At 45.1% G+C, this 13057-nt stretch overlaps 4 protein-coding genes across 4 annotated transcripts; 2 read left to right on the plus strand and 2 right to left on the minus strand.

Moving 5' to 3' along the window:
• Positions 1–586: 586 nt before the first annotated feature.
• F5891DRAFT_1193606 (uncharacterized protein) lies at positions 587–2126 on the minus strand (the record flags this gene model as incomplete). Its single annotated transcript, XM_041367778.1, has 5 exons — positions 587–1012; positions 1066–1227; positions 1282–1499; positions 1558–1957; positions 2010–2126. The coding sequence occupies 5 exons, from the start codon at positions 2124–2126 to the stop codon at positions 587–589; spliced, it is 1323 nt and encodes a 440-aa protein (XP_041221553.1).
• A 1799-nt stretch (positions 2127–3925) lies between these two features.
• F5891DRAFT_1193608 (uncharacterized protein) lies at positions 3926–6462 on the minus strand (the record flags this gene model as incomplete). The annotated part of the gene is made up of 9 exons (XM_041367779.1): positions 3926–4345; positions 4404–4620; positions 4673–4940; positions 4990–5092; positions 5139–5215; positions 5369–5429; positions 5484–5717; positions 5768–5823; positions 5874–6462. The coding sequence occupies 9 exons, from the start codon at positions 6460–6462 to the stop codon at positions 3926–3928; spliced, it is 2025 nt and encodes a 674-aa protein (XP_041221554.1).
• A 406-nt stretch (positions 6463–6868) lies between these two features.
• F5891DRAFT_1193609 (uncharacterized protein) lies at positions 6869–7585 on the plus strand (the record flags this gene model as incomplete). The annotated part of the gene is made up of 3 exons (XM_041367780.1): positions 6869–6991; positions 7045–7152; positions 7211–7585. 3 exons carry the CDS (start codon positions 6869–6871, stop codon positions 7583–7585), a joined length of 606 nt encoding a protein of 201 aa, XP_041221555.1.
• A 2454-nt stretch (positions 7586–10039) lies between these two features.
• F5891DRAFT_983830 (uncharacterized protein) lies at positions 10040–12298 on the plus strand (the record flags this gene model as incomplete). Its single annotated transcript, XM_041377369.1, has 7 exons — positions 10040–10137; positions 10305–10626; positions 10783–11046; positions 11099–11554; positions 11604–12029; positions 12078–12135; positions 12219–12298. The coding sequence occupies 7 exons, from the start codon at positions 10040–10042 to the stop codon at positions 12296–12298; spliced, it is 1704 nt and encodes a 567-aa protein (XP_041221556.1).
• Between the last annotated feature and the right edge of the window lie 759 nt (positions 12299–13057).

A 13057-nucleotide genomic window follows, 5' to 3' on the forward strand; every position in this document is an offset into this window, starting at 1 on the left:
CTATCGCACCAACGTGCGCACGTGCCTTCGGGCTATGACTTGTTCTGACTCGTGCCACCAATGTGGCTTTCCTTATCTTGTCTTATCTTTCCTTTGACTCGTGCATGCTGCACATTGTATCATTTACCGTTGGCTCGTTCCAACGTTTCTTGGTCTCATTCCGCATTCAACCTTACATCACTAATCAGGCTCTGCTACCAGCGTACCTATACCCTTTCCGTTTCCCCTTTGCCCTTACCTACAGTATGGTAGCCTTGCCCTTAACCCTTTCCACTTAGTATAAGTAGTCGGTCACTCTGTACTAGATTCCCTAACTTGAATCTACTCAATCTTCCCTCGAACATACTTCCCTCTGAAGCCCCCTCAGCTTCAGTCTCTAGTATCTTTTCTTAGGTGCTCATCGCGCCTAAGTCTACCTCAATCGACAACTCATTGTTCGGACAAGACTGTCCTTACTTTGAGAATGTCAGTGACTTTGAAGACATCCGTCTTAGAAGTCACGTGACACGCGCGTCTCTGATATCTGCCGACTCGTCGTCGCCAGTCTCAGTCGCTACACCGGACCCTTCCAGTTACGTCACGAACGTTAGCGGACAACGCCCCTCTTAGGGCTCCGCATAACAGATCTATTTGAGTGCGTAACAGCTGGGCCTGTACTACGATCAAATGCAGGAGTGAGTTGACACTCTGCTCCAGCACTGACGATGGTGGTTCCACCTGTCTTCTTCTGACGGACGTGGTTTGCAGCATCAAGACGAATTTGTTTGCTGTCACCAGCAGCGACAAGTGGGACAGTAAGTGCAAGGCGGAGATTGAGCGGGATGACCTTGGCGATCATGTCATAGTTGTGAAGGGAGTGGACATTTAATAGGAACATGTTTGTTTCCTTGTGCTTGACGATCTGCATTGTTCGATTTGTCTGTTCTCGTTCCTGGTGAGCACGTATGGATCGTGTTTCAACACATTGTGACGAAGCACAGTCATGTTGAATATTAATGGCGCAAAGGATTTGCTTCCAGCATCAATCAATAAACATAAATTTGTATCACTGGTTAAGGCTCTCACCTCTGGTGACTTAACTTCTTGGTTGGTAATAGTTTGCATTCGAGGAACCCGAAGAGTTGGGTGGACTGTGAGTAAAAACTGAAGAAACTGGATCGCAACATGACTTGCATACATGCAATTGCTGTCGGGAGCCAGGATCTCAATGATCTTCCCGATGCGTAGCTAATATTTGATTTGTGAGAATGAAAAATTGCTAGCAGCTAAATAACAACTTACAGTTTCTGCCTCATCCGACAGGATGACATGCCCACCCACAGCGACAGTGTCTCCATTTGTTGCAACAATCGAATCAGCAATTACGAAGCGGGAACTTGAGGAAGACGGAAGTTTTGATGTGTTTTGGGGATCGGTGTAAATTCTGTGTGATTGAGTCTGGCTCCACGGGACAGTCACTACTTTTCCCTTGTTCGCGGGTACAGGAAGTCTGACTGAGCCTGCGTCCCGAGGAAGTGAGTGAAAAAGACAATATAACTTATAGGTAGCTTCACAAACCTGCAGCTTTTGCATTTGCGGTGTTCAGCCCCAATAAATAGCGCTGTTCTAGATGATAAGCAATATACTGCCGCACAGCATCACCAGCGCGAACCCATTTCTTCTGCACAGCATCAAACCAGAAACCGCCAGTTACAACATGCTTGATGATGTCGTGCGAAGCAAATGTATTGCAAGTGTCACGACTCGGAGCTTGACGATTGCTGTGAATGCATGTGAGATGAAAGACGTGGTTGAAGGATTCAAAGCGCTCTGTGGAAAAGAGAATCGCAGGTCCAAATCGACGAATGTACATTGGGATATGTAGGAGAAAGTGGAATTTTGCCTTGCTAATGAGAATACTTGGGGCGCATTGTGCACTGATTGTCAGAAAGTCTTCAATGGCGCGTGAGAGCTGTGCCTTCACTGAAGGTCAGTGCTCTGGAAAATGGAGATTTGCATTGAAAGCGTACCAGATAAGTTTCCAGATCATTGATTTTCGTGTGCCATAATAACACCACCACCTCGCCAATAATCGTCCAGCCGTTAAGCACTGTTTTCGGGACAAGATCATAGATCATATATGGCATTACCTGTGCAAGAGACTTGAAGTGCTTGCCAATTAAGCTTCCCTTGTAGTGACAAATGTACTCCGTGCCGAGAGTTGGTGCATGTAGACCATTTGTGGAGATGGACTCAAGGCGAGTCCGAAAGGTGTCGAGTAGATGAGCCTTCTCGAGGATGAAGACGGTGAAGGTACAACAATTCAGATGGTGAGTCTGAACAATGTTGGGTCTTGCAGAACCTAGCTGCTATTCGACCCTAAAGGGTTTCTGGACCAGGCTCAAGGCTCAGAGGAGAGGAAATATCATAGAAAACTACTGAGCACTCAGACTCATACTGGTAACTGGTGAAAAGATTGATTGCTTATGTAAGCTACAAAAGTGCCAACATAAGGTAAGGTAAAAACAGTCTCTACAAGCCCAGCCAGAAATGAATCCCTACATCTCATGGGAACTTTGAATCATGACTGTCCCCAGTCATCTACCTATGCAAACCAAAGCTAAGCTAAACTTAAGAGAACTAACCTGGGGGTCCTCAAACACCTTTTGTCTCCTTGACGCGTATGCCAGGTAAACTGCGCCAGTGAGTGAGGGTCAGGCAATGCAATAAAACGATAATCTCCAGACTTTGCTTTTAGTACTGGAGGAGCAGCGATGCTAAAGTGAAAAAACGCGATGATGGTTGCATGGATGACGATGGGGAGTAGCCGGATAGAAAGAGGCGAACGAGGGCTTCGAAATGAGTATAGGGTTGACTAGGTTTGGTGAAGAACTGAGGGAGATATGAAGGAAATGGTGAAAACGCGCGAAAATAGCGAAAACGGCGAGTAGCGAGGGCGCGAGTGGGCGTATCGGAAATCTGATCAGATGGATGGAAAGAGCGGATAAATGCGGTCAGAACGCGCCTAAGGCGATGGGCACGCGATCACAGGGCGACGAGATATAAAGAAAGCGCAAAAATGGGGCGAAAGAATTGGGAGGAGCGCGCAAATGCGGATAGCGAGCGAACGGCTGAGCGCGTGAAGGCGCAAATATGCGCGAATGAAAGCCATGAACGAGGGCTTCAAAACGGATATAGGGTCGATGGGGTTCTGATGCGAAATGGGCTGGTGAAAGTGCAAAAAAGTGCGGAGGTGCAAGAGGGAGGAGGAGGAAGGGGTAGGGTGCAGGGCAACAAGGACTGGTCCTATCAAGAAGCTGATTGGGGCAATGGACAGAGCCACTGGGGGATGGTAAATTGCCAAAAGAGCTAAATGAGACAGGCCTTAGAGCACCCAGAAAACCCTTATCTCCCCTCAACTTCTCAAAAACACCAAAAACTCGATATCTCCACAACTACTGCTCCAATTTCGATGAGCCAGGGCGCAAAATGATCGTATGGACGAGGGGAATATGACCCTAAGTTTTCGAGAGATCCGCTCGAAAAACGCGTGGGAAAAACGCTTATCAATGCGCTGGGGAGAAGGACAAGATGCTGAAAAGTGGGAATTGTGGGAGAAGCTGGTAATGAATGACTGTGGTGGGATAATAGGCGAATTTGGGGGATGATTGGTGAGCTTAGAGAGCCTAGAAACACAAGAAACCCTCGCGGTGGGCTCCAGTTGAAGGTACAACAATTCAGATGGTGAGTCTGAACAATGTTGGGTCTTGCAGAACCTAGCTGCTATTCGACCCTAAAGGGTTTCTGGACCAGGCTCAAGGCTCAGAGGAGAGGAAATATCATAGAAAACTACTGAGCACTCAGACTCATACTGGTAACTGGTGAAAAGATTGATTGCTTATGTAAGCTACAAAAGTGCCAACATAAGGTAAGGTAAAAACAGTCTCTACAAGCCCAGCCAGAAATGAATCCCTACAACGGTCTGGCCCCAGAAGTATTTGACGATGCCAAGAAGAACAGTGTGCAATATTTCTGTCGGTGTATCTCTGTGAATGTTAACTCCGGGCATTCCCAACAGGGGGTTGATGAACTCCTCAAGCGGTCGACCACAAAGGAGGTCTTCAAATTCCTTTTCCAGTGTTGCACGAACTTCATCTTCTTTGAGGGCAGGTTTTCCAGCTTCCCGTTTGCGCAAAGATTTGCCGAGTACCAAGAGATGATTGACAATTGATGCAGAGGCCGCATCACGTATCCCTGAAGATGTGACTGCATTCTTCACCTTTTCAGTCCCTCCGGAGAGCTTCGATAGCGCGATTTGATCATAAATATATTTGCGAGTGTCATCAGGCTCACGCAGCCTCCCTGACTACGGTGTAGTATAAGACCAAGTGAAACAACGAATAAAACAGGAAGAAGAAAGTAACCTCGAAGATTTTCAAGTATCCTTCGTCTGTTGATTTTTCAACCATCGTCCCACCGACATAGCAGGTTCTACAGAACATGTTGCACTTGAGACCACCGTGACTGCACTCTTCTGCCTGCATCGGGTTATCGCCAGCCTTGAAGAGGCCATAAGGAACGAGCATGATTTCTTCTTCATACTTGCAATCCCATGCTATAATGCCCTGTTCAGCAGCGGCACTTGGCATCATGTTAGTATGAGTGTCGAGGCAAGGAAAGGCAAATAACAAACATTATTGAATCCTTGACACCCTTTGCGAGTTCAAGAGGTGATGCATGGGGTGACGAAGACACAAACCTCACGCAAAACTCCTTTTCAAGCATCTGACGCGGCATCGCAGCATTTGACATATAAACAACGTGATGTTTGTTCCATTGTTTCGAGACATTTCTGGATACATCATCAATGAAGATGATGAGCGGCACCGACAGAACAAGACGCCCTCCTGACTTCTTGCGAAGAGGATTGGGCATGTGCTGTGCATACGATCGGGAGGACTCTAACAAATAATCAAATTCAGTTGCATTGCTCATCAATGACATTCTTACCCGTAAAGCCACATTCAAATTCACGCTTTTCAATTTCTTCAAAGGTGCGAGCAAATGTTGATACCTCAACAATAATTCGTTCGGGATCAACAATGAAACCGGCCTAATATAATTAGTATAGAAAGGTAGCATAAGGCCAAGTTCCATACCACAGTCAATGCCACTGGATTGCCTATAGCAAGTATCACCGGCTCCGGATGCACAGCGTCTCCATCAGGGAGATAAGCTTGAAAAAATCATTCGGGAATGAAGTAACTTTGCGACGATTGTTGAAGAAGCTTGCCAGTGAAGTATATTTTCTTGCAAACTCAAACTGACGGCACAGCGAGGCTGTCCGGAAGGTTAAGCATCTTCTCACCATGATGAGCCTGGGACATACTGCCTTGACCATCTTCTGGATAATCCTGCATACACATGCGTGTGAGAGGATTGGCGTAGTCCTGACCCAATATCTTTGAGCTCGCCATTGATGAAGAGGTAAGAGAACTAAATACCTTTGCGATCGCTTTTGCGATTGAATTGAGATAGAAAATATTGCCAGAATTGGCTTTCACCTTCTCAGTCGGGTTTCCGACTTGGTTACAAATGCGATCATGGCATTTCTTCAAGCCATAAAGGGTGGGGACATTGGGAGCGCCGAGTGCCTTCGCCCATGTGATCACTGCCCGTTTCTGAGCATCAGAAAAACGGAGACGAGGTGAACTGAACAATAAGTCCGTGATGTACATCTAAATGGCGCCATCATTTAACCGCAATATCAATAATAAGTTAAACTTACCGGTAAAGATGGCCATGGATAAGTTGCACTAGCATGTAGTGAGGACGAAGCATTATCTGTGAAGAATTTAATGACGCGCTTAACAAGGGCGAGATGATCTATGTACCTGACAGAAGCCCAAGGGTATCCTCATCCTCTTGCACGTCATCGGTAGAGTTGAGCTCATAATCGTCTGTGTGAACACCAATCTCCTCGTCACCGAAATGAAGTTGCATTGGCCCCAAAGGGTCATCGGCGTGTTCGCAGGCAGCAAGATATTCACTGTAAAGGTCCAGGTCATCAATGAAAGGTGTCTGAGACCAACCGTCACCCAAGAGCATGGATAGTAAGGGGGCAACTTCATCATTCTCCTCTGTCTCACTCTCCGGTTCCTCCAGCTCCACAGTGCGTGAAGGATCTTTCTCTCGCTGGTCCACAGAACAATAGAGTTGGTCAGATATCGGCTCATGACTGCCAAAAGATGGCGAAGACGGGCTGTGTGCGAGAGGGAGGGAGGGGGTGGGCAGTGCATCCATTGACTGTGTTCCTGAGTCGAGAAGCGGGGGAAATGATGGTTGATCTTCGTCAGCTGTGATTGGAGAGGGAGGTGGGTCAGATCGTGCGGTAGAGCTGTGCAGTCGTTGATTACGCTTGATCTTCATGTACCTCTTGTGTGATGTGCTCGAGGAGTGGGGATGGATGTCACAAGGTCGCATGGATAGATGAACACCTCGTTGAAGGGGACACGCGAGACAACTGATCCGATTATTGCTTTTGTTGTAAGAATACTCTGTAGAAATTGTAGTAAGTAATGGTAGAAACGTGAAGGAAAAAAGATATTACCGCTAGGATTTAATGTGATCCAATGTTTTGCGCGAGGAAGGTAAATGCGGGAACCCATAATAGTCTTGCAGAATTGATTGAAGCTATGGGTTGTGATATATCACAGCATGCGGCAATATTCGAGGGAGCATCAGGCAGCAAGACAATGCGGCAACTGCGAGGACTTTGACACAATTATCAGAATGAAAGTCACGTGAATACGCATTCATTCTCACCACAGCCTGAAGGCATCTCTCCCGATTTCTGCCTGTCTCTGCCCTATACAAACCACCATACAAAATGTCAGCAACGGTGTACATTGACACCATCCAAAAAGGTGACAGTGTTGGACTGAAACCTCTTGCATTATCTGTTCTTTTCCATGGAAGTGTACCGCATGTATTTCAAACACCAACCCAGATCGTAAGTGGCTGCATTGCTATTATTGTTTTCTTGGAACTCAAAATAGCTTATAGCCGCTGGAAATCACTATTAACGTTCCCTCTGAATTTGCTGGCTATGTGGTGCCGATTCTTGATGCTGCTCCTTTGGTGATATCTAGCCCACAACCAAGGCTGCGAATGGTGCGTCTACTAATTCCATTAATTACAGTACACCCTACTCACACACTGTATTCTCTAGCCGTCCTTCTTCCCTCTTCCATCAGACTTCGATCCTTTCACTGCAAGGCGTTGGGTCACACTCTTATATAAGCTCGAATCTTGGCTGGTTCACATTGTTGTCGACACATGCGCACCTGAATGGACATGGGGTCGTGACGCATTCTGGATGGCATTTCTTGCAGCTTATCCTGACTTCCCTCATGGTTCTTGGCCCGTTTGGAATTCAAGAATCAGTCTGGAAGGAGCATTTATTGAGTCGTGGACACTCACTAAGGATCCAGAGGATTTACCTGCATTGATCACAGACCATGATACTATCAGAGCTGTTATATGGACCGATTTTCAACGACTAGCCACTGAATGTTTTCCGTACTCACTTGTAGCTGAGCTTTGATTTTCGAGAGCTACATATTTTTTGTCCTCGTATATAGTGTATATATATCAGATACCCGTTCTTACTGTCAAGCTTGTTGAATGGAATTATGATGTCTACAAGAATAATATAGACGAGCAAGTTCAAGCAGGCCGAGTCATTATATTGCGCTTAGGGACAACATTTACAAGAAACGGCAAACAGATATCTTTGTCATTGAGCAGCTATAGTAGATTTTAACTCATGTGTAGTAAACCAATGCTCGACCTAAACAATATATGTGATAAACATCTAGGCAAACACCACACAAATGTCTAGATCGCTGTGTGTGACCTATGCTCCTAGTGCGATGTTCTACAGTGGCCGCTTGGACCCAAGCTCGGATATATTCCAAACATCTGGCAGATGTTTGACTAAACGTCTCATGGACAACCGGTGGCAGACATACCACATTCAAACCAAGCTAACATATCACACGTGTCTGCTCGGCGTCGCCCCAGAGGTTCTCTCACAGGTCGTAAAAATATTTGTATCAAATGTTCTTATTAGGTTACGGCCGTTTGGCGGTGTAGTTTGTTGAACATTACACCTGAGACACAGTCAGATATGTTCTGTAAACAGATGTGATGCATATCATAAGAAAAATTGTGCATATTTCTACCAATTTGTCTATTGTGCGGATAATGAGCAGTTTCTGAATAAAATTACAAATATGCATAAGGATCAAATTCTATTGATTAAATTCAGAGTAAGTTTGGCAAAACAGGGAGAATTTGTTTCGTAATCTGCATACATTGCATGTCGACTTGATTTCCAAAATTTAGTTACAAATATTAAGATGCCTCCGAGGATACAATTGTTCACGTATATTTCAGGTGACATTTCCAGGGCCATATGGAGGATCAAGTTACATATCGAACTCAAAGTCTGCCCACCTGGTAAACCCGAAAACAAATTTTAAAAATTATCATTATTTATCAACGCGACAAATTGGTTTACAATTTGTAAATATGTCGAATATATGTACGAGTGGCCCTCTGAGAGGCTCACTCAGCTCACTCAATTCGACATTTCTAGAGCGGTTGGATAACGCATGGCGCGATTAAACGTGAATCTACTGTGCATTTAAATATCTCTGTAGATAATCCAGCGAGAGGAGAGCTAAAACGCTGGCAAAGCTTAAGAATGCGACTGAAAGTGCGATCGCCGTTGCTTGGGCCAGCTGAGAATAAGGCTGCAAATATGATATAAAGGTGGGGATGATATCGATAAGACATCAAGACTTACCTTTCGTAAAGCGATGGGCGTTTTGGTAGCCTTGATAAGACGCACTTCGACGACATAGAAGTCGTTGGTTGATTCCTCAATGCGATCTCAGAGTTTTTTGAGTTGACACGAACCTAAACGAGAGTCTGCATATTTCTATACCAAATGTGAGTGGGGGGGACTTGGACCAGAAGAATGACTGACTGACCCGAAGTAAAACCATGTGCGATGAGATACCCTGCAGTATGTAAGTTAACATGAACGCAAACAGATTTATATACAAATGTAAGTGCGGAACTGATACCCTGCAGTATGTATACTAGTTTTTGAGGTACAGCAAGGTTTGCAAAATCATAATTATACAAGGTTACCTGTAACAATAGCTTATATACAATAAGACTTCGATGACTACAAAAGACTACGAAGGAAGGCTACTCGTAATAAGTACTAATGTACAATACATGTACTTAAGGCAATGATAGACGGAAGGAAAACATTAGTGTAAGGTTTCGATCCTAAGTAGTGAATGAGACTCAGTCGGAACTCCGACGGACAAATCCGGCAGCCACTCTGCGTCAGCCCGCTCAACCACTCGGGTATTTCCAGCAGAGTCTAGATCTGCCATTCACTACTTAAGCATTCGAAATCTCATTCCTTACTTCCTTTTGTTCTGTCATGTGTTAGCTATAGCTATAGTGATAGCGACGACTAAGTTTCAATGTTATTATATTTTGTAATAGCGTCGCAGCAGCGACTACAGTTTAATATCAATTAAATCATTGTATTATGTAGGAGCGTCCTAATGTCAGAATTATAGTCATTCTGACCCGAAGCTTGAAGAACAAAAAAGCTGTCATGACTTATGACAACGCCCCTCAAGTCCAGGCCTATGGTGCGACACCCTTGAAGAACAACAAGCTGTCATAACGCGTTGGACTTATGGTGCTACTCAATGGTGTAATATGAAATGTGTAAGTACAAGTCAGTTAATTTGATTTTCTGCGCTAACTGATACACCGCCCAGGCAATAGGTTGATGGTCTTAAGTGATGGAATCTTATTGTCCAAATGCTAAGTTTTCAATTGTTGTAACAGTAGCTTTTGCAAGCTCATTCTCCTTAGCTTCGCTTCAATGGTCGAAAGCTCCCAGCAATGTGAGCCTTAAATACAGGATATTACATCCTTTGAGACCGATTTCCTATCTGTGATTATGGCTCATCATTCAATGCTGGATGATGAACCCGAGATCCACCCCAATCCTCAAAATCTTGCTACAGCTATCATCGGAATTGGGCGAACTGCCCGCAAGTACGTGGCGAAGTTGGGCATTTTCACCGTCACTTATGAGGTCGCAATTTTTCTAGTTTCCTCACTCGCAGGAACCCTTGTTTGCCTGCCCCCAGTGTGCCAGAACACCGGGCTAATCTAGAGTACAGACAATCCGATAATGCTTCATTAACATACAGGCCATACAGGCCATACACCTCGTTCACACCCTCCCCTTCACGCGAAGGGCAACATTCTAGCTACTCCATGTGTCGTACATTTGGCGACTCTCAGTTTAACACGACCGAGTATCTGTTCTCGCCTCTTACCACATCGTCATCCACGCCGTCTGGTTCTCCATCTATTCCAATACCCATGTCTCCGTCCATCCCTACAACACATACTGACCTGGCTACTGTCACTTCAACAATGCCAATTACAGGCTCTCCAGTGTCTACTATACCTGTCTATCTGACCACCTCAGATACCCAACACGGCGATGTTCCCATGGGCGACGAGCATTCATCCCAGGTCAATGATGATGATGTGATGGAACAGGACATAGCACCAGTCGTTCCTCCACTCGTCACCCCTGTTTTACAACCAATTCAACATCCTCCTTCCACCAGCTCCACGTGAACGAGACCGTTGCCATTACCAAACACCGCAGAAACTTATTTGGGCCAGCTGTTAAATAAGCAATTCGCTGAATTATCCGACAAAATAGTCGGTCCTGCTCTTAGCAAAGCCGTTGACGGTATGATCCCGGCGATGGTTGAACGGATAGCGGGCGAGATTAGAGGTCTCTCCTCTCCGTGCTCTCACCACCCTCGCGTCTTGAAACGCGGGTCTGTTGAAGATTATGATACCGAGCCTGAACATGAGGACGATCTTACCCCTTCCCCTCACAGGAAGCATCCAGGAAAGCGTGGTACTAAAAACCATTTACATGTACATCTGGATTACGTCTTTGTGAAAAGGGATTAATCAATATCAATTATAGGACTCGTTTCGTAAATATCTTCGGGATAAACACCTTCTGAAGTCCAAGTCCAAGAAAGGTCCCTTGCCGCAATCATTTCCGTCGCATGTGGTCGAAGCATATAATCATGATAATGATAACCCGCCAACTTTGGACAAAATTGCTATCGATTGGCAGGACTCTTTGAGGTCCTCTGTGTGGAACGCTGAAGCGGTCGATTTACTAGTAGTAGACTTTCAAGAAAAAGTCAAGACAGGCAGTTTCCCATTGGTAATTTTCGACGATGACACAATGAACCTCGATAAGTTACGCGTGCTTTGCATCGACAAGCTCCGTAGCACTCAACAAGCTTGTCGAGAGCACATGAAGATTGAAGGATTTGAAGACAGTCAACAGAGGGAGGTCGCTACCCGTGACTTGTCTTATCGTAACAGTCGAAGGCAACACCTAGATAGGTATAATACCCATAAACATGGGGTAAGTGGATATCATTCTTTCCACCATTTTGTCTCTAATGTCTTTGTAGACGCTCGAAAGACATAGGAAAGTCGTTGACCAAAATCGCCACCGTAATCCTCAATCTTGGGACACGATCAGGCGTATAATTGATCGGCTTGATGTTGATGGAATGAGCGGGGATGAAACTGACACTCCTCTTGGTGCGACACCAAAGATCGTGAGGCGTGTGGCTCTCCCATGGATCAGTCTGGCCATCACTGATCTCCTTCACGCTATTGAGTCCTACGTTCCCGCAGTGTATGAGGAGAACATGTCAGTCCCGGTTGGTAACTCATCGCTTCTTCGTCTCATGGAGGCCAAATGCGCCTCAAAAAACTCTATTGCAATTGCACGTCTCCCGCGCAATTGGTATGATGACAATTGGTTCAAAGCCCATTCAAGCAGTGCGCGGGCAATGCTTGATGTGCACAAAGACTTTGATCTCCAGCTCTTGGTTCGTCTTTGCATTTGAAAATTTGAAATGTTACTTATCTCCTAATAGGATGCCTATCATTCTGCGAATGATATTCGTCGGTTAATTTGCATCGCAGAGATTCTAAGTGTACTTGTATTAGAGCGTTCTACCATCTGAACCTGTATGGCACTTTTTCTATTGTGTTGGACTTGCTACAATGTATTCTAGATTATTACTACGTAAATCTCGATCGCAGTCCCAACAAGGAACAAGCACATAATACCGAGTCTACAGATCGTTGTGGATAATTATTGAAGTTGGTGTGTGTTCGTTTCACTGCCAACATCAATTGTCCATAATGTTCATTGTTTGACTGTGAGAACTTCTCAATCTCAATTTGGGATTCACTACAAATAGACGTCTAGCGCCTCGGGACCTTCTTTTGGACTTCATCATCATACAGTACGGATTTTACATCATTAGTGTAGGAGTTCAATTGGCATTCACGATAAATAGGCTCTTCACGCATTAGAACTTTCCATCATACTTAGATAGTTCGAACAACCTATTAGACTCAGATCGATGTCTAAACGGCCAGCATCTTATGAAATTGCTCCAGAAGGGTCTATCAAACGCGTCAAGCAAACTAATGTGAGTATCGAAACATCATGTTTGTTTAAGCTAACGCCTTTTTATTTTAAAGGCAATGGTTACAGCCCAGGCTAAGAGCTTCCTCGATCTCCAGGCGCAGGTGGACCGGGAGGAGATGATGGACGAGGTAGAGGACGAAGAAGGTAAAGTTCTTAGACTTATGGGACGAGCATTATGCTTTTGATCCCGAACCTATTCCACGCCATATGCTCGAACTCGCATTAGAAGTTGCCTTAAATAACCTTATCGTCCAATTTGGCGAACAAACGTACAAACAAACCCGTGGCCTAGCCATGGGCGTAGCGTGCTCCCCCGATATTGCAAACTTATTCGGGCATTTCCATGAAGCGCTAATTGTACCTAATCTAAATAAATTACTGTTCTATAGACGGTATATAGATGACGTGTTCGCATTA

This window comes from Suillus fuscotomentosus, assembly GCF_016647785.1.
Source record: "Suillus fuscotomentosus strain FC203 chromosome Unknown F5891scaffold_60, whole genome shotgun sequence".
Classification (NCBI taxonomy): domain Eukaryota; kingdom Fungi; phylum Basidiomycota; class Agaricomycetes; order Boletales; family Suillaceae; genus Suillus; species Suillus fuscotomentosus.